The sequence below is a fragment of the Neolamprologus multifasciatus genome, chromosome 23 (genome assembly GCF_963576455.1).
Source record: "Neolamprologus multifasciatus chromosome 23, fNeoMul1.2, whole genome shotgun sequence".
In the NCBI taxonomy this organism is placed as follows: domain Eukaryota; kingdom Metazoa; phylum Chordata; class Actinopteri; order Cichliformes; family Cichlidae; genus Neolamprologus; species Neolamprologus multifasciatus.
The window spans coordinates 37,221,509-37,240,366 of NC_140460.1; the positions used below are offsets into that span (position 1 = coordinate 37,221,509).

Consider the following 18,858-nt stretch of genomic DNA (forward strand, 5'->3'; position numbering starts at 1 on the left):
TGCTTTTGTCCACCACGAGTCAATTACCAGCTTCAGGATGAAATGGTGAATATGATAAAAAATAAGAGCTTCTTAGCACACCTCCTTATTATTATATTATTATTATTATTATTAATATATCCTTTAGTTAAACATGTAGCCTCATTGAGATCAAGGTCTTTCTTTCCAGAGAGACCTCAACCAAAAGAAACATGCAAGGACTGAAACAGCTACATAATAAAAGGCCACATTTTACATGATCACACATTCAGAAAGAAATCTACGAGAGTCATTGCAGATGGACAAAAATCTAATATTGGAAGCAGCGTGCAGTGACCTGCAGGTCTGTATTGTGGTCAGGAACATAAGAAAATGAACATAGCATGTTTATTTTTTTTAATTGGCTCTCATGCCCTGTATGGAAATGTCTGTATTCATCATCGGTTTTCTACATTTATTCACATTTCCCTTCCTCTGTAAGTAATTACAAAGTGCAGGCGATAACCTGTTATCCAGGAAAACAACGGAGAGGCGTAGAGAAAGAAAGAGGAAAGAAATTTAGCCGATTGTTTTTCTGCTGCGGTGTTTCAGCGAGGATGAAAAGTTGACCTGAAAATGCACGGCTGTGTACCAATCCATGTGGAAACTGTCTTTGCCAATTTATCCGCCTAAGCATGTGGACGGCTTTAATCATTCGGTCACTTCCCGGTGATGGCCTCTCTGATGAGAAACATATCCACCGTCTTTTCAAATCATACTTTGAATTTCTTCTTCTTTTTTTCTTTACCCGTGGCTGACATGTTTGAAAGAACTGTACACACACACGCGCACACGCACATTTATCAAAGGGGTACAGCATCCACTTGGAGGCGAGTGTTTATGTTACCACATGTGGGGCATTCCACGACTCCTCGCTCTCTAATTTTTGTTTATACTGAAACCTTAAGGCTGCACACGAAAGCACGTGTGCTTTGAATGCTTAATGTACATCAACAGAGTTAAATTACCACCGGACTACTGAAATATTACTGAGGTTAAACATGTAGCCTAAGGACATGTGTGGTCTGCACTGCAGGGTTTAGCTCCTTAAATAGGCCTAAAACATTTATTCTTTCAGGTGACTTCCATCGGCGGCGTTGTGGGTTCGTTGTTCGGTGTTTGGGCCATTTTGATTTGTTTACTTACATTGCTCGTCCTGTGTTTCCTCACAGATGGCACCCAGAGGAGCCGACTCTCGCCCTGACCACCAGTATGAAGAAATAGACCGACAATACCTCACACAGCCCAGGTGAGACAGCTGTGTGTGTGTGTGCCTGTTTTATTCGTCAGAGCAGGAAATGAAGGGCTAACTTTTTGCCACTCCCTCCCTTTGTGTCTCCCCCACTCTCACAAGCGCACACTCACACAGAGCGCAGCACAGACTAATCCTCTTTGGAGCTTATAATTAAATCTGGAGTGTTTGCCTTGGGAGTGTCTACTCATCCCAGGAATAGGACTGATCAGCTCTCCAGAGAGCAGGGCACAGGCAGAAGGATGTCTCTCCCACAGACACACACAATCATGGAGGATGGTTTGCTCCCATGCAGGATGTATAACCTCTAGTGTGGGTTTAATGGAATTGCACATTCCCCCTGTTTGCTTAACCGTGCTCTTGTCAAGCTATATAGCACATATACATTTGCCCAACCACGCCAGAATATTCACTGTCTTATGCGTGTAAGCGTGTGTATGCACATGCTGAGCAAACGCCATTTTCGTGATGTTCGCGGCCCGGCAGCTAAGTGGAGTGTGGAGTGGCACTGCGCATGGAAGAGAATGAGGAAAAGAGGGGACACCGGGATGGAGAGCAGGAGAGTGAGAAAAAGAGAACAGTCATTTCACGGGTTATTGCCCCTCCTGATATGACAGGCACCAGGGAGCGCAGACATCAGCACCAGCTCAGGGGGTACGAGGCGCACTGAGAATCTGAGAGAGAAAGCAAAGGAGAAAGAAGGACATAACCAAGCTGTGCAGGGATAGAGAGATTATCCAGCTGTAACTAGGGGGACAAACCCAAATGGAGGCAGGTTGAAGGAGATTTGAATGACCTTTGACAGACCAAAACTTCCCTTTTATTGCACTGTGATAATCCATCAGTCAGGTTAGCAAGTAAAAGTAAAACAAGTCATTTTAGCATCTCGGATGTGTAGATTTGAATCTCCTTGGATTTGGAGTTTCTTGTTTGGCAACACTAGAAATTTGAAGATGCTTTATTGGGAACGGGAGTTTATCGGGAAAGCATGAACGCTGTCCCAGCCAAGGATGAAATATTCCAACAATTACTGATTCGCAGCACATGATAGTGTTAAAAGTCTAACTCTCAGCTCATAGATGGATAAATAGATGGATAGATATCATAGACTAAAACTGTTCTGGGAGATCTTGAATAATTATTCATTCCTGAGTCACTCGGAAGTTCAAAATAATACTCTGGCAGGGAAAGCATCAGTTTATATGCCGGGATGTGGAAAATGGTGGAATGATCTTCGGCACCAGAGAAGTGGAGATGCAATAGTGAATTGTTTCCAGCAATATTGCTAGCACAACTTCAGCTGTTCGCAAGCAGAGACAGCATGCTAACGCTAAGCTAGCCCAGAACCCAGAGTGATGATAAAGCTGAGTGCATGCTGACCCCAGACCAGCAGCCAGAGCCTGAACTTCACAAGGTAACAGAAGCAGTGATGAGCAGTCTCGCTTTATAGCCTCCATCTCTGTCTGCTCTACAGTAGAGTCACTGTGATGATGTAATGTGGCCTCAGGTTTATATTGTCAACTGGTAATTATGAGACGATGGTTTCAGGTTGTTTTCACAGAGTAACACGAAAATAAAGTAACAAGGACTGTAGCACATTACGTTTTCTGGCGAGTAATTAGTGAACACACTGGAGAAATGTGTCATACCTCTCTTCTTTTTTTTTTAGTAAAATGCCAACACTGACCTTAACAAATCAGCAACCACATTTGATTTTAGTTTGACCAATCTCCCACTCAAGACCGCCCCCTTGTGCACATCTGGACTCCTTCCAGCACAGCTGCTAGTTTTAGATTGCTTTTTGTGCAATTTCATCATGAACCTCAAACTTTCTCCGAGCTCAAACATCCATTTCTGCATCAACCTGACCTGACTTTGACGTTGGCCCTTTCCTACAGTGAAATTCGAGATAAATGGCCATTGTTTTGACACTGCGGATGGGGCCCAGCAGACGTCACAAACACACAAGTCCCTGGATCAGAATGAGTTGTCCGAGGAGTGATCTGAAAATAGCTGCAGCACTGCGCAAAGGGATGAACCTACAGAGGGAAACTGGCCATTTTTTAATTACACAGATGGGCTGAGTCATTATAAATTGAGTATGTGGGTTTAGATGTTGGTCAGGCAAATCAAGCAATTTAAAGATCTTATGAAGTCTGGGAAATCTTACTATGTAATTATTCTCTATTTTCTGACATTTTTAATAAGGAAAACTTAATTAACCGATAATGAAAATAATCATTTTAACCGCCTTAGTGGTCGCTTGCTCTAAAATGTTTTTAGAGCATATAAATGATAATAACAGATGCTTTATATTAAAGTGGCCTCCATCAGATTCTCTGGCTTTCATAGTTAGACACAAACACAACAAGTGAGGTTCAAATAATGTTCATTACCTCGAGAAATTTCCCTCACTGTTATTTAACTTTCTTCATCTCCTCTTTGAAGTATTTTTGGGCCCAAGACCCATAGGATGTGATCCACTTGAAATGCATATGCTACAGTTAACACACTTCTGGGGACATTTGAATCAGCAACAGAGCAAAAAAAAAGAAGAAGCCAGAGCAACAAAAGGCAGAGGAGAAGTGCCAGATAGAGTTTGAACACTATTCAGACTCACATGTTTGTGTTTTTGTTTCTGATGTTTCTGTAAAGATAAATCACGGCTCCTCGGTCCCCAAGACTCCTCTGACTCTCTCTAGCATAAATACCAAGGCGAGAGGAGGAGGGGGGCACAAATATATTCCGGAATGTGCTTTATTTTTTCTGTCCTCCTCCTCCCTCTTCTTCTTCTTCTTCTTCTTTTTTTTCATCGTGAGGGGGAAAAACAGGAGAAAAAGGGAGAGCAGACACAGCAGTGAATTGAATGCATTTTTCAAAGTGGAGCTGAACTTTGTGCAAAATCCCCCCGGGGGCCGCCATTATTGAAAGCCATTTCCTCTCAAAATGAGTGCGGCTCCACCATTGGCCTGGCTCTCATTAGCATACATTTGGCCTGCCTTTGTGTGGAGCCGGCTGGGGCTGCAGCTGGAGGGGTGGGAGGGAAAGAGGTGTGTGCGTGGGTGTGTGTGCACAGATAGTACAGGAGATGTATAAAAGCATCTCACAGATGGGTGGATATGGAAAGGAGAGGTAGGAGTTAGGATCGGTGATGTGGAGGCATTAAGGGCTTCAGGTAGAAATTCAAATATTTCGCTTTCAGGCGTCGGTAACAGATTACAGTTTTCCAAATGAAAGCACTTAAGTTTAGAAGGTGTTTCTTAATGTTTTTTCCAACTCTTGAATGTTTTTTGGCACTTTGTGGTTATTGTATTGGGAAAATATGGGGCTTAGTGCTAAGGGCTACTGCATGGCAGCCAAGAAGAGAAGCTGCAGTCTGGCAAAGAGGATTTGGAAAGAGGGCTAGAAATGGCAGCATCGAGAGGTTTGCCCCAGGGGGAGGATAGTGCTGCTTTTGGCTCTTACCGCCCTCTCCACCGGCCATTAACGCTGGGGTGCAGCTCGACCTCCAGATTGCCCCCCGTGCTTTGGGAGGCACACACACACGAATGCCCAACACACACGCGACCATATGGAGAATATTAACATCATTACCAATTCAAAGCAGCGGGTCACAGGCGCGACGACCCAGCCCCGGGTTATCCAATCAGAGTGCCTTCGTGACCCGTTTCCCCAAGGTGATTGGATTAGGTTGCCAGGTTGGCGTAGCAACGTTTATCTCCAGGGCTGATAATTGGCTGATTAATGTGCAGCCGATGGCCAGAGAGTCAAGAGAGCACAGGGCTTCAGACAGGAACCGCAGTGAAGCTTCTCTCACATGTGAACAATGGAAATTATCCACTGAGAAGGACACAGAGGTTGGGCAGTATGTAAAAACTGTCCATCTGGCCACAGTAATCCCAACAGTGTATTTGTGGAGGTGTGTGTGTCTCCCTTCCCTCACCAAAGGAAAACCAATAAAGGGCAGCTCATTGTCTCTTAAATGATCAAACAGGTGAGGGTAACATATGCTGCAAAATGTGAGCAACCTGTAACATGTGGTAGAGCTGAGCAGAAACTAGCAACAGTTGGACATAAGAATGTAGACATTTGTTCTACACTTCTTAGTAAGTGTAGGAGGAAGACATAATTAAATGACCAAATTCAGACAACATTCACCGACATGTTGGACTCATGAAGACCTCGAGCAAGTTCATCTCTCTGCACCTGTGTTTGCACTTAGCCGTTCTAAGGACCTCCTCGTGCTTGAATACTTGACAAGTGACTGAATCCTGTATGCTCTTAACAAGCACTCTCTGCTCCTCCTTAAAAACCAGGGGCCAACTTCTTGATTGTCCTTAGCATGCTGAGTATCCGCTGCTATGTGGGAGAGTGTCCCTTAAGGACTCTCAACTGACCCTCATGAAAAGTGCACATGCTCTGTTCCTGGCTTTACAGCCTCTTGGCTTTCTCCACCATGTTTCAGCACTTTTCACTCCGGTTATGTATGCTCAGGCCCTGATGAGCCGCACTAAGGCTGGACACACCAAGCACCCCAGGTTTTTTGGGGTTTTTTTTGTTTTTGGGAGTACTGCACAAATGTCTTGTGCAAGACTTTAGGGTTTTTTAATTGTTTGTTGAAACACAAGTCCTGTAAAAATTGTTCCTCCTTCCTGATGTCTGATTTTTGCACGTTTTTCTCATTTGCATGCTTCAGGTCATCAAAAATGTTTTTATGTTAGACAAAAATAACCCAAGTAACTACAAAATGCTGTTGTTTTTTATTATTATGATTTAATTTATTAAGGGAAAATAAGTAATTCAAACCTACAGGTGGCCTTGTTTGAAAAAGTAATGGCCGCCCTTGGTAGCGACAACTGTATTCAAGCGATTGTGATAGCTGGCAATGAGTCTTTCACATCACTGTAGAGGAATGCTGGCCCTTTAACGGCCTGTTGAAGGTCATGCCACTGCAGCTTAATCAGATTTAAGTCTAGACTATAACTCCAAAAACCTGTATTTTTTATTTTTTGAGTTATTCCGAGGTGGACTTGCTGGTGTGTTTTGGATCATTGTCCTGCTTCATAACTCTTGAACTGCAGGACATGAACTCATGGCCAGACATCCAGTTTCAAGATTTTCTGGTAGAGAGCAGCACTCATGGCTGCATCAATTACGGCGAGTCACCCCAAAGCAGACCATCAAACTACCACCACCATGGTTGACTGTTGGTATGATGTTCCTTTTATGAAATGTAACAGGACGCAAACCTTCCAAAAAGTCCAACTTTTGTCTCGTTAGTCCACAGAGTATTTTACTCAGTCTTGGGGATCATCACAATATTATCTGGCAAAACTGAGACGAACCTTTGTTGTCTTTTTGGTGAGCACTGGTTTTCTCCTTGAACTCTCCCATGGACGCCATTTTTGCCCGCTTTCTTTCTTATTGTTGAATCACGAACTTTGACCTTAATTGAGACATGTGAAGCCTGCAGTTCCTTTAATGTCATTCTGGGATGTTTTGTGACCTCCCAGATGAGTCCTCGATGCACTCTTGGAGTCATTCTGGTCGGCCGGTCAGTCCTAGGATGGTTCACCGCTGTTCAAAGTTTTCTTCATTCATGTATAAAGGCTCTCACCGTGGTTCACTGGAGTCCCAAAGCCTTAGAAATCGCATTACAACCTTTTCCAGACTGATGAATTTCAGTGACTTTGTTTCTCAACAGTATCTGTGGCACGATATGTTGCTTTTTGAGATCTTTTTGGTCTACTTTAATTTGTCAGACAGGCTCTATTTAAGTGATTTCATGATTTAACAGGTCTGGCAGTATTCAGGCCTGGATGTGACTGGTAGATTTGAGCTCAGCTTTTCAAATAAGTGGTTAATCACAGCTAATTCATCATTTAAGAAGGAGGGCAGTTGTTACTAGCAGCGTGTCACAAAACATGTTTAGTTTGTTTTGTCCAGTCTCTAAAAAAAAAGGCCAACGATAGATAATGACTATCTTTCCACTCATTTCAATAAATTGCTGCATTTATTTCCCATTTGCCCTGCAAGCTATAAACAAATGAGGGCTGGCTCAAGTGCTGAGCTAAAAGTGCTGTATTAAACAATTGTCACATTTAGTCACTTATTTCTGCCACACTGTTATTTCTCCAGCTGGAAATAAAACCTTCGAGTCCCGCGTCTCACACAGTCGTACTGCAAGAGTATTATCATTTTACTGCAGTAATATTGTTAGCGCCTGAAGTTTTTGAGCTCCTGATGAATTTATACGGCCTTTTCAAGGTCAGTGGAGAAATGATATTTGTTGCTGTCCCTTCTTTATTAAACCTTTATTCAGCATCTGCCAGCTATAGGAGCGATCACCTGTGTCCCACCCGCTGCCGTCCAGCTGTCGAATGACTCACTTTAAACTTCTCTAACTCATTTAAAGTATATTGTCTCCGTAGGTCATTTCATTCCTCGGGTCCTAGAGAGTTCTTATTTCCGCTGTGCTTTTTTTCCTGCATTTGCCCCATAACAGCTGGTAATGGCTCAGTAACCGAGACGATTGGTTTAGAAGTTTGTGCGGCCCACCCCTCCCTCGCTTTATTGTTAAATAATACCAATAAATAAGCATCCCAAGAGTATGGAAAGTAATGTGTGTGTATATGTGTGTGAAGCACTGTGCGGGTTTATTCGACTGATTTCCCAAGAGGTGCACTGACCCTTCCCTTTTTTAGGGGGCCTTTAAGACGGAGTGGGCCCATTGGTGTGCAGAGGCAGAAATGTTTGTCCCGCTAACAGCGTTTGCGCTCAGACACAGAAAGCTGTAATGGAATCAGCAGCAGGAAATGAAGGGGCTTTAACCAGCTCTGTCGCACGCTCAGCTGAGGCACCGGCGGCTCTACCTGTTTACAATAACTCCACTTTTTCAGCTTTTTCCCCCCTGATTCCATCAATCCCTTTGTCTGCATTCTTCCGTCACTTCTGTTTATGCGTCTCTCACTTCTCTTTGTTTCTCTTCTGTCTTTCCCATCCCTCTCTCAGGCCGAGGGGGAGAAATGAAATCATGGCATTATAAATAAAACAAAAGATATATACACTTTGATGCCACAGCGGTGCCTGTAAGCTCGGTGAGAAATACAAAGACTGTCATGTACGAGTCTGCGTGACATTTAGTCTGCAAATACAGACGGACAGGCGGGAGTCACCGTGAATTCAAATGCTCTCCTCTTTAGTCAGAATAAAAGGGAATGCAATCCAGTGGACGCAGAGTGAACTTAGTTTCCACTGATAGGGCTAATAGAGAAATGTGCTGCAGAGGACCTAAAAGTTTCTGTGTTTAGTTGAAAAGAAATCCCACCTGCTTCTGCCATCAAGTGTTGCTTTACTGCTTTTCCCCTGCACGTCTCTGTTACCCTGCAGTACTGTCCAAGAACTAAATCCAACCTTTGACTGCCTCAGTAATAGCTTCTACTTTTGCTGCCATGGGAAATTGACTGTTTTGGGTTTTTTTTCTCTGGAGCAGCAGCAGCTAAATGCTTTGGATTTCAGACGAATAAATGATAGAGCCCAGAAACATGACATCACCGTCACGATGAACAGGGCACCGAATGTCGCTGCGACTTTTACCAAAGCGCCTATTCTTAGTTTACATACAGCCTGTTGGGCCTGCTGCATCTCGTCTCTCCTCACCTTCTCATTGCTAACCCCAAGGTCCCGTTCTGCACCTGGACCCACCGTTACTCGTCACCGATACTGTACACACTCCTACTCCCCCCGGCCACCCATCCTCACTATATAGTAGCAGCGAGTGTAAACACGGGTCCATTTAAATGGTGCGTGCAGGTGAGAGCCAATTTCGCCCGATGTTGTTGACATAGGCTGGTTTGATTAGCAGAGCTGCCTCAGCAGCCAGGACCAGAGTGGCTAATGGTTTCCTGTGCTGTGGGCCTGCTCTGTGTCGAACACTCAGCTCAGCACAGTGCCATTAGCGCTCCCACTCTGCGCACGTGCATGTGGACGAGGATGAATTTGGAGAATCTGGCAAATGCATCATACACTAATGAATATGTCAATCTGCTAAATATACTGTATTACATCCTTTAAATAAACAATCTTTACAATAACTGATGACCGGTCTGTTTGGACCACAGGAAATAGTTTGGCTAAGGTCTCAACTTATCATAAAGAAACCTGAGAACGCAGGCACAGATGTCACTGCCTGACATATATATATATATATATATATATATATATATATATATATATATATATATATATATATATATATATATATATAGATATTACATATCTATATTATTGCTAATATATATTGTAATATATCTATATCACTAAAAGCACTTCTGGATGGATGCAAACTGCATTTCATTGCCCTGTACCTGTGCATGTGCAATGACAATAAAGTTGAATTCTATTCTATTCTATTCTATTCTGATTTAAAGCCATTTCGGTCTGTTTGGGGTCTTTTTTCCTTCTAATTCTGCTGCTACCTCTGCAAATTATGACACAATAGACATTTTTACCCAGAAAAAGTGTGCGCAGACATTCATATGAACGACTGTGTGCGTGGGTGTGTTTGGCAGTGAGATGCAGCAGCTGTTTTTTTTTTTTTTTTAACAGAGCAATTAATGTATTTTGCATGCAACTCATGCTTGTTTGTCATCATTTGACTAACAGGTGAGCGCAAAAACCAGCAGATGTGCGAGCATATGTATCTGCATGCTCCCCTCATCTTCCCTATCTGAACATTAATAGATTCAATGTGCAAATGTCAGTCAGCTGACTTTTTTGTGAGATTGTGTCTGAGAGTTTGCAGACACTAACAGCCGTGTTTTCAGGAGAGTGAAGGGTTACCTTGGCTTTTACTGCCGTCTTTTTGGTTCACGTCCCCTCAGTGAGAAGGGTCAGTGCAAAATAATCACTTGTAGTCTATGATGAATAGTTCCTCAGGCAAGTCACCTGTACAGTTCTATAAAGGACCGTGCACTCGGGGTGATTTGGTAAAAATTTCAATTGTTAAGAAAAAAAAAAGAGCCAGCTGCACGCAGTTATTTGTCCAGCTTGTATTGATGAAAACTGGCTTGTAGCTTATTGTGAGTTGAAGCGGCGTCCTTGGCATTCTCGTGTTGAGAATAGGAGTTTCTGAGATTCTGTGAATACCTTACCACGTAACCCTGAAACAGAAGAGGTGTAGTTCCTTTTCCTTCTTTTTTATTACTCATAGATTTGTGGTTAAATCAAAGACCATATCTGGGGTCCGAGGGTGTAAAATTGTGGGCTGTTCCATAATAGTTTACAGCTTCAAATAACAGAGGCCTCCTTTTATGGTATTTTATGATTTCTGAGAAAAGTACACATTAGTGTAAATTATGCAAAACTTGTATTTCTAACTACTGTCCTTGGAGTTCACACCTTTTTGTCCTTTACATAATACAACATTGAGTCCTTAAATTTACCTTTATTATCTACACGTTTTAAAGGTTATTTGTGATTAATGCAAATGTTATTGTACACAAGAGTGCTGTTTCTCCAACTTTAATCATACTTTTTGCCTTTTGGAGTCGGAGTGTGCGCGTGTGCGATATACACACATGGTTTTCCAGCTGTTTAGTGTACAGCACTTATGACAAATGAGGGAGAGCAGGATGGTGAAAGTATGGGGGGTCTAATAAGGCGCTGGCAGTTGGGGGTGTTAATAATTTCCTCCTTCCGCTTCCTAGGGGCAGGTGTAGGATAACCCCCTCACGCGCCTACCCCCATACACACATTCATCGCCATCATACGGCAGAAGCGATGTCTAAATGGCCACACTCTCACAGTCCCTCATGGATACTCCTGTTTTTCTTTCACTGCAGAATATGTAATCATATGCACTCCCAGCACAAATTCACATGCATAGCTATGGATGTAACATCCAGTCTATCATTTTCTCTCTCTCTCTCACACACACACTCACACACACTCTCAGGCTCTCAGAGGGTGGTTGAGAGTGTGGTATATGGTGATGATGTTCTCAAAGTGTGAGTCAGATGTATTAGATGGCGTGTCATTACAGCTTTCCACTCCCGTGGTCCCCGTGGTTCACATCACACCTTGCACTGTTGCTCTATATAGACCTCAGAGGGACAGACGGGTGTCTCATCTGTCTCTCTGCCTGTCTCCTGCTAAACATAGCCTGTCTTTTTTTTTTCTTTCAACGCAGCCAGCCTTTTTCCACCTCACTTTACACTGTCTCCATTTTCTCAAATTGTGAATGCATCACATTTGGAAAAAGTAACATTAAAATTAGATACAGTGTTTTGCTGGATTTCTAAATGGTTTCCACTCTTGTTCAAACAGAGACAAGAGTCCTGTCCATACAGGAAGGGGGAAACAATTCATTGCTCTTGCTTTTTTTCCCCCACTTTGTATTGCATGAATTTGCCTCCTTTTCAGTTCTGCCTACTAGCAGAAATCTGAAAAATGAATAAAAGCTGCAGTGTCATGTTTCTTGGAATGCATGTGCAACAGGGTGAAGAACCCAGAACCCTTTTTAGTCTGCCTAACTAAAAAAAAACAAACCCAAAGTCTGATGAGAGGAAGCAAATGCGGTCAGTAAAACAGGAGGCGCTATCAGCAGGAAGAGTGGGGAAACTGTGGTATCCTGACACTCAGTATACGTGTGTGTACAGCACACAGTATGTCACTGATGTATAGAGATAGAAACATCCAAATGTCAGTTTTAGACTGCAAGGTGAAAGCATTGTGACAGTGTGAAGCTTGTATATGGCTGAGATACAATTATGAGTAACATCAGGATGTTTGCAAGTGTCCCGACTAACGTTAGCAGCTTGCTAATTTAGCTTTTCAAGGCTAACTAGACATAAATGAGGGTGGAGACGAAAGGTGGCACACCATACAACCAGTGGTGAAGCTCCTTAGTGGATCAGACCAAGACAACTGAGGTTTTGAAGTCACTTGACTGCTAACCATTTGACGTTACTTTTTTTGCTATTTCAGACATGGGACAGTAGAGGGTTAAGTCAGAGGTCGACAGCCCGCAGCCCTTTAGTCCCTCAGCTGTTGCTCGTGCAAGCTTTAAAAAAAAAAACAAAAAAAACTAATGTGACATCCACGCCCCATACATGTGCAGCTCTTTATCTCCCCATTTTCTTTGGTAGGAGGGGCTAAAATGCCTATTTTGACACTCTTTTGGTGTTGAAGATTGCCCGCCCCTAGTTTACGTAAGAGGAAAAAATGTGTATTCTCCAACCAGTTGGCGAGTGTTTCTAAAGTTAATGTCAGTCTCTCTGAATCAGCTGCTAAACCCTTAGTCAGATAGGCCTAGAAATTGTTCAGTGACACCCCAATAACCACCAGTCGCTAATGAAAAATGTGCATTCCCTGACTGGTTGGCGAAAACCTTCTCGTGATTGTTTGGATCTCTGGCGTCACTAATAGTTCACATGAAACACACCAACTTCTCTGCTTTTTACTACCATTCAGCTAGTAGCTACCAAGTGTTTGTAGTCAAGTCTGTGTCTTCCATGCAAACTACACATGTGTATCTACTAGTGACCAAAGCACTCACAAGGAGGATTTTGGTGCAGTACTCTCTGTTTGGCCAGTTTTGCCTGATAGCAGCCAGCAAGCTCTAGAAACGTGTCCATGTAGGCTCTCAACCGTCCAAGATATGTTAAGCTTAATTATTTGAAATGATGGCAGCTGGACTTCTTTTTGGTTCGGGAAGACGTTTGGCGTCTCATCCAAGAGGCTTCTTCAGTTCAGAAACAACTGATGGATAGTCCCAAGTATTTAACCCCATGTGGGGGTCATTTTCTTCGAAGGGGCCCTGAGGCTTGTTGACCCACTATTAAATCATGTGAGTCATCACATGAGCCGAGGTGTGAAGGCTCTGTAAGACATTGCTCTGTCCCATCATCATATGAGCAGTTGAGGTCACTTGAGGCAAATTATGAGCAACCAATGGCCAAAAAGTCTGGGAAAGCAAAAAATAAAAATAAAAATGGACTTTTAAGTTATTTGCCTCATTAAAAGTGTCTGTTTCTTCTCCACTTGTGGTTGTTTTTAGAGTAGGGGGTATAATAAGTAATAAATAAGGATAACATAATGACAAATTGTACAAATAGATCAAACGTGACTTGGCACACTGTTGAATGTCATCTGTAAGTCACTGAGGCTAATGGCAGCTTAATAATATCACATTCAGTGGTAATAACAGCAGCCTGGCATGTACTAAATCACTCTTGAAAGTCTCCCATTCTCCTTTTTGACATTCATTCAGACCTGTTTATTTGTCCCAGCGTCGCACGTGGAACCCTCTCATTTGCATGTGATGTTTTAATTTTATTTTTTTATTTTGACATTTCTAAAGTGTGTGTGAAACTTTCCTGACAGCTGAATGGAAACACACCTACTGTCTGCTTGTCTCTCGTTGTCATAAGCTCCTTTCAAACCAGATTAGCAGTGCTGGCAGAGCCCCGCTAATTGTCATTACCGACAGCAAACAACATTTTAATCCGGCAGGAATCTGCCATGTTTGGCATGTTTAGTTTATTTTTTGCTTTGAAATAAGTCACAAGTAAGAGCTATGGAGGAAATTTCCCCTTTGTCCTGACTGAGCTGCAGCACAGTTATTATGCCGTTAGCGTAAGACGGGTTAATCAGTACGCAAGAAAATCATTTTACATCTGAGTTAATGCAAGTTGTGTGTAAAACTCAACATTGTTGGCCTCTATTCTCTGTTTTTAGGCCTCACATTTCTTTTTCCATCTCCCCGTATTCATTTGCTACGTTGCACACAAACAGGCCCGTGAAGTGCGTTACGCAAGTTATCAAGTAAACAGGGATCTCATTCTGACGCTTGGAATGTACAAACACGACCATGCACTCTTCTCTGGCTCGCGCTCTCTCGTTCACAATATTTTATTTAGCTCCACTAAATTCAATTATAATTTATGTGAAATTCAAATGTTGCATAAATCCAAAGTTGGTTGAGGACATTTCAGGTTACGACCACCCACAAAAACTCATACAAGTTGAAGACGTCCACTCCCGTCCGTCTCCCAACCAGGCTGGAGCCAGCTGTGCGACCCAGGGATGAGAAATTCCCTAAGGGTCACCGAGGCCCGTAGAAGCCCTAATCCCCCAGCTGCTTGACCGGACACACACACGGATACATGCTGTCAAATAGTGGTAGACAGTCACGTCATTACTAACACATCTATGTTTGCTTACATGCAGTGCTTTCACAGCCTTGGAAGTAAAGGGTTTAACCAGTGCCCTTTACTGGTGTTGCCTGATTTCAGGTCTAATTGCCTGAAACCAGCAACTTTGTCATTATTAGGGGTTCAGTCAGTCATTGAGCAGTACAATTTGCCAAAGCACTTATCAATAAGTTGGTTGGTGCTAACTCTAGAACTGCTAATACTAGTCCTGTTCACTTCTATGTACAGGGTGGGCCATTTATATGGATACACCGTAATAACATGGGAATGGTTGGTGATATTAAAGTCTTGTTTGTGGCACATTAGTATTTGTGAGGGGGCAAACTCCTCAAGATGGGTGGTGGCCATTTAGAAGTCGGCCATCTTGGATACAACTTTTGTTTTTTCAATAGGAAGAGGGCCATGTGACACATCAAACTTATTGGTAATGTCACAAGAAAAACAATGGTGTGCTTGGTTTCAACGTAACTTTATTCTTTCATGAGTTATTTACAAGTTTCTCTTTGTTCACAGTCATTGACATGTTGAAGAGGTTAACACGTGAGGAGCGGATCGAAATTGTGTTGATATCTGGTGAACGCAGTAACCGGGTCATTGCAGCAGATTTCAATGCAAGACACCCTACGAGACCACCCATCTCCCATGCTACAGTTAGCAAACTGCTTGCTAAGTTTCGTGAAACTGGTTCAGTGTTGGATTTGCCAAAATGTGGACGCAAGAAAACTGTCACTAATAAAGAAATATCAGTGGCTGTCCTAGCTTCATTCAGCAAGAGCCCACAGCGTAGCACTCACCGCATGTCACTGGAGAGTGGCATTAGTCGAACATCCCTTTGGCGGATATTAGCTACTCACAAATGGCACCCTTACAAACTCCAGCTACTGCAGCATCTCAACGAGGATGACCCAGATCAGCGCACAGAATTTGCAGAATGGGTAAAACAAAAGTTGGAATAGGACCCTCAGTTTATGCAGAAGATTTTGTTCGGTGATGAGGCAAACTTTTATGTGAATGGTGAAGTTAACAAACAAAACCACCGCTATTGGTCTGACACTAACCCACATTGGATGGATCCTTCCAAGACTGTCGGAACAACAAAAGTGATGGTTTGGTGTGGTATATGGGGTACAACGATAGTGGGTCCATTCTTCATCAATGGAAACCTCAAGGCCACTGGATATTTGAAATTGCTACATGATGATGTGTTTCCCTCTTTATGCACTGAAGCTGGCACGTTCCCTGAGTTTTTCCAGCAAGATGGTGCACCACCACATTATGGGTGCCAGGTCCGAGCATTCCTAGATGAACAGTTTCCTGGAAAGTGGATTGGTCGTCGTGGGCCAGTTGAATGGCCTTCCAAGGTCTCCCGATCTGACCCCCTTAGACTTTTATCTTTGGGGTCATCTGAAGGCAATTGTCTATGGTGTGAAGATGCGAGATGTTCAGCACCTGAAACTACGGATACTGGATGCCTGTGCTGGCATTTCTCCTGCGGTGTTGCTATCAGTGTGTGAAGAGTGGGAGAAGAGGGTTGCATTGATAATCCAACACAGTGGGCAGCACATTGAACACATTTTATAAGTGGTCAGAAACTTGTAAATAACTCATGAAAGAATTAAGTTACGTTGAAACCAAGCACACCGTTGTTTTTCTTGTGACATTACCAATAAGTTTGATGTGTCACATGGCCCTCTTCCTATTGAAAAAACAAAAGTTGTATCCAAGATGGCCGACTTCTAAATGGCCACCATGGTCACCACCCATCTTGAGGAGTTTGCCCCCTCACATATACTAATGTGCCACAAACAGGACTTTAATATCACCAACCATTCCCATGTTATTACGGTGTATCCATATAAATGGCCCACCCTGTACATTCATAAAAAGGTAGCTCTGTGGTGCATACAGCTACCGAGCAGGGGTAGCAGGCCATCCCAGCAGCCAAGAGAACTTTATCTCTCCTACTTTAACTCTTAGAAAATGGACATGGCAGAATGAGATAATTTAACTATTTAGCTTTTAAAATTTTATACAGCTATAAATATTAGCACTGAAAATAAATGGATGTCAGCAAATCCAATTTTAGTGTAGCACTAAAGGGTTACTGTGATATTTGTTTGTTCTAATACTGCTTTGGCCTTATCTTAAAGAGGACCGAGGTGATTACATTTCCTGAATTACTACTAAGCATAGAGCATATATAGGCGATGGAGAGACAAGTAAAGCCTAAAGGAGAAGAAGAGAAAGATGAATATGCTCGTCTGAAAGATGTGGAAATTGAAGATCGCAGAGGGAGGGAAAAAATAAGGAGCGATGAAAGAAGAACGGGGAAGCCAGAGGTGGTTCCTGTCTGTTTGGGTGGCCCTGAGCCGGATTGAGGACCCAGGTGTTCCCCCCCCTCTATCCACGCATCGCTCCATTCCTTCTCATCGCCTCCCCTGGTGGCCTTCGCCATTTAATCTGGATTAATGAGGAGGTTGACCTTCGGCTCGCTTCCTCTCTGTCTATCCCTTTCTATTCCTGCCTTGCAGAGCTTTCCAAGCAGGACTACGTTGTTTTTACCCACATTTTATTTCTGCTTCTCTCTCCCCCATGTCTTCATTTCATATTGTTTCTTTTTCTACTTCTCTGAATCTTCTCTTTCCTCTTTGTCTTTTCAACCCTATTTTGCTCTTTATCTCAAGCCTTGGCAGTGCAAGTCTTTGTGCACGTGCAACTCCATCTTGGCTCTACTGACTGACAAAGCAGTGCTGTTCATTGTTGGGACCACCTGTGTATCCTGTCCCACTGCTCTGTTTGGGTGGTCAAGGCTCGCAGCCCACGCCGTACTGATATACGGACACACACTTAGAGAAATTCACGTCACCGCAGTCCATGAATATCCTCATGGGAAGTCTGCAAAGGCACAAGTACAGACGCACACTCACTCACAACCAAGCTGTGCGCTACCCAATCTGTGGTGAGTGAGTCCTTCTAATTGGCCAGTCAACAGGTGCTGAGCTCGACTCGTGGGAGTGGACAGAGGAGACGGAGGGATATGATTACAGAACAAGGGAAAGGCTAAGCTCAAGGCTTCTGTATAATAACTGCAGCAGGAGCCAGTTTTGAAGGGTGGGAAGTAAATATCTAAATCTGTTTGGCTGCTCTGTGTTGCTGATTGATATACCACCAGAGCAATTTGAACAAAAGCCAGCACTGTGCTGCTCATGTGGCGGTCAGAGCAGTTCTTAAAGTAGCAAGTAGCAACATGTTTTCCATAATCAAGGACGGAATTATGCCAGTGTTACAGTTTTCAAACTAGAGTGCATCATGTTGTGCCCACCTAGGTCCAAGTGTCATAAGTTTGTCATGTATATATTTCGTCATAGAGGCTGAACTACAGGCTCTGTGGAGACATATGTGCCTGCCAGTTATGTTGTTACCCCATGGTCTTGACCGTGTAGGCCAAGGGTGGGGGAACTCCAGGCCTCAAGGAACGGTGTCCTGCAGGTTTTAGATGTGTCCTTGATCCACTTGGCGTAGACACTAAACTATGAGGGCATAAACTTTGCATGCCTGCTCCAAGAACACTGTGCTAATTAAGACAAAGAATAACAACTACTACTTTGTTTGTGATGTCCACACAACGAAAGTGTCAAATACAGCCTACTGTATCTCAGTCTGAATCAGATTATTAATTTTCTTTGGCAACACACACTGCTGATCTATGTACTGCCTCGTCTCTCTTGTCATGTCTTTGTTGAACTCACTGAGTAATTACTCACTGTGTTGGATGGAAAAGCACACGTAAAAAAGGGAGTGAACTCTGGATTTGATAACTAGTAGACTCTCTATTATCAGTAACAGCTTCAGTCAGTTTCCCATCAGTCTTGCACAATAATGAGGGGGAATTCTGGGTTATCAGTTTATCAGTATTTTTGGGATGTATTGATTAAAAAGCCTTTGTAAGGTCATGCCACTTCATCTAATCCAGGTAAAGGTCAGAACTCCGGTAGAACTTTCTTCTATCTCTTGGGTCATGCATCTTGTGGCTTTACACAACTTCTGTTAAAGTCTTTTCTTTTTGAGTAAAATCCCTTGGCGTAATGGTGATTCTGAAACCTTTGCAGCTTTTGTCTAATCCATCCACAGAACATGCTCCAGATCTTTGCATAACGTCTTCCACATGGACTGATGAACACCTAGGTCATACCTTTAGCTGATGTAGCGTTTTTAATGCTTCTTTTAAGGTATTGTGAAAGAAGTTGGGCTCAAGACATTACCCAGTATCTAGTGAATGTGCAGCTTTGTCAGTAACTACCTCCTTAATGGGAACACGTGACTCCAGGTAACTTTTGAGACGTCTTTAGCACAAAGGTCCTTATGTAATCCTGA

The 18,858-nt window shown here is 43.0% G+C and overlaps 1 protein-coding gene and 1 long non-coding RNA gene across 6 annotated transcripts in view; one reads left to right on the forward strand and one right to left on the reverse strand.

Moving 5' to 3' along the window:
• pard3ba (par-3 family cell polarity regulator beta a) overlaps positions 1–18,858 on the forward strand; it is a 225,201-nt gene that overhangs the window by 203,999 nt on the left and 2,344 nt on the right. For all 5 annotated transcript variants that reach the window (XM_085151856.1, XM_085151855.1, XM_085151854.1 and 2 more), the window contains one exon: positions 1,191–1,267. In XM_085151856.1, coding sequence (XP_085007982.1) covers positions 1,191–1,267 — 77 coding nt within the window. The remainder of the gene's footprint in view (positions 1–1,190; positions 1,268–18,858) is intronic.
• LOC146492111 (uncharacterized) overlaps positions 1–18,858 on the reverse strand; it is a 379,576-nt gene that overhangs the window by 32,520 nt on the left and 328,198 nt on the right. The window lies entirely within an intron of this gene.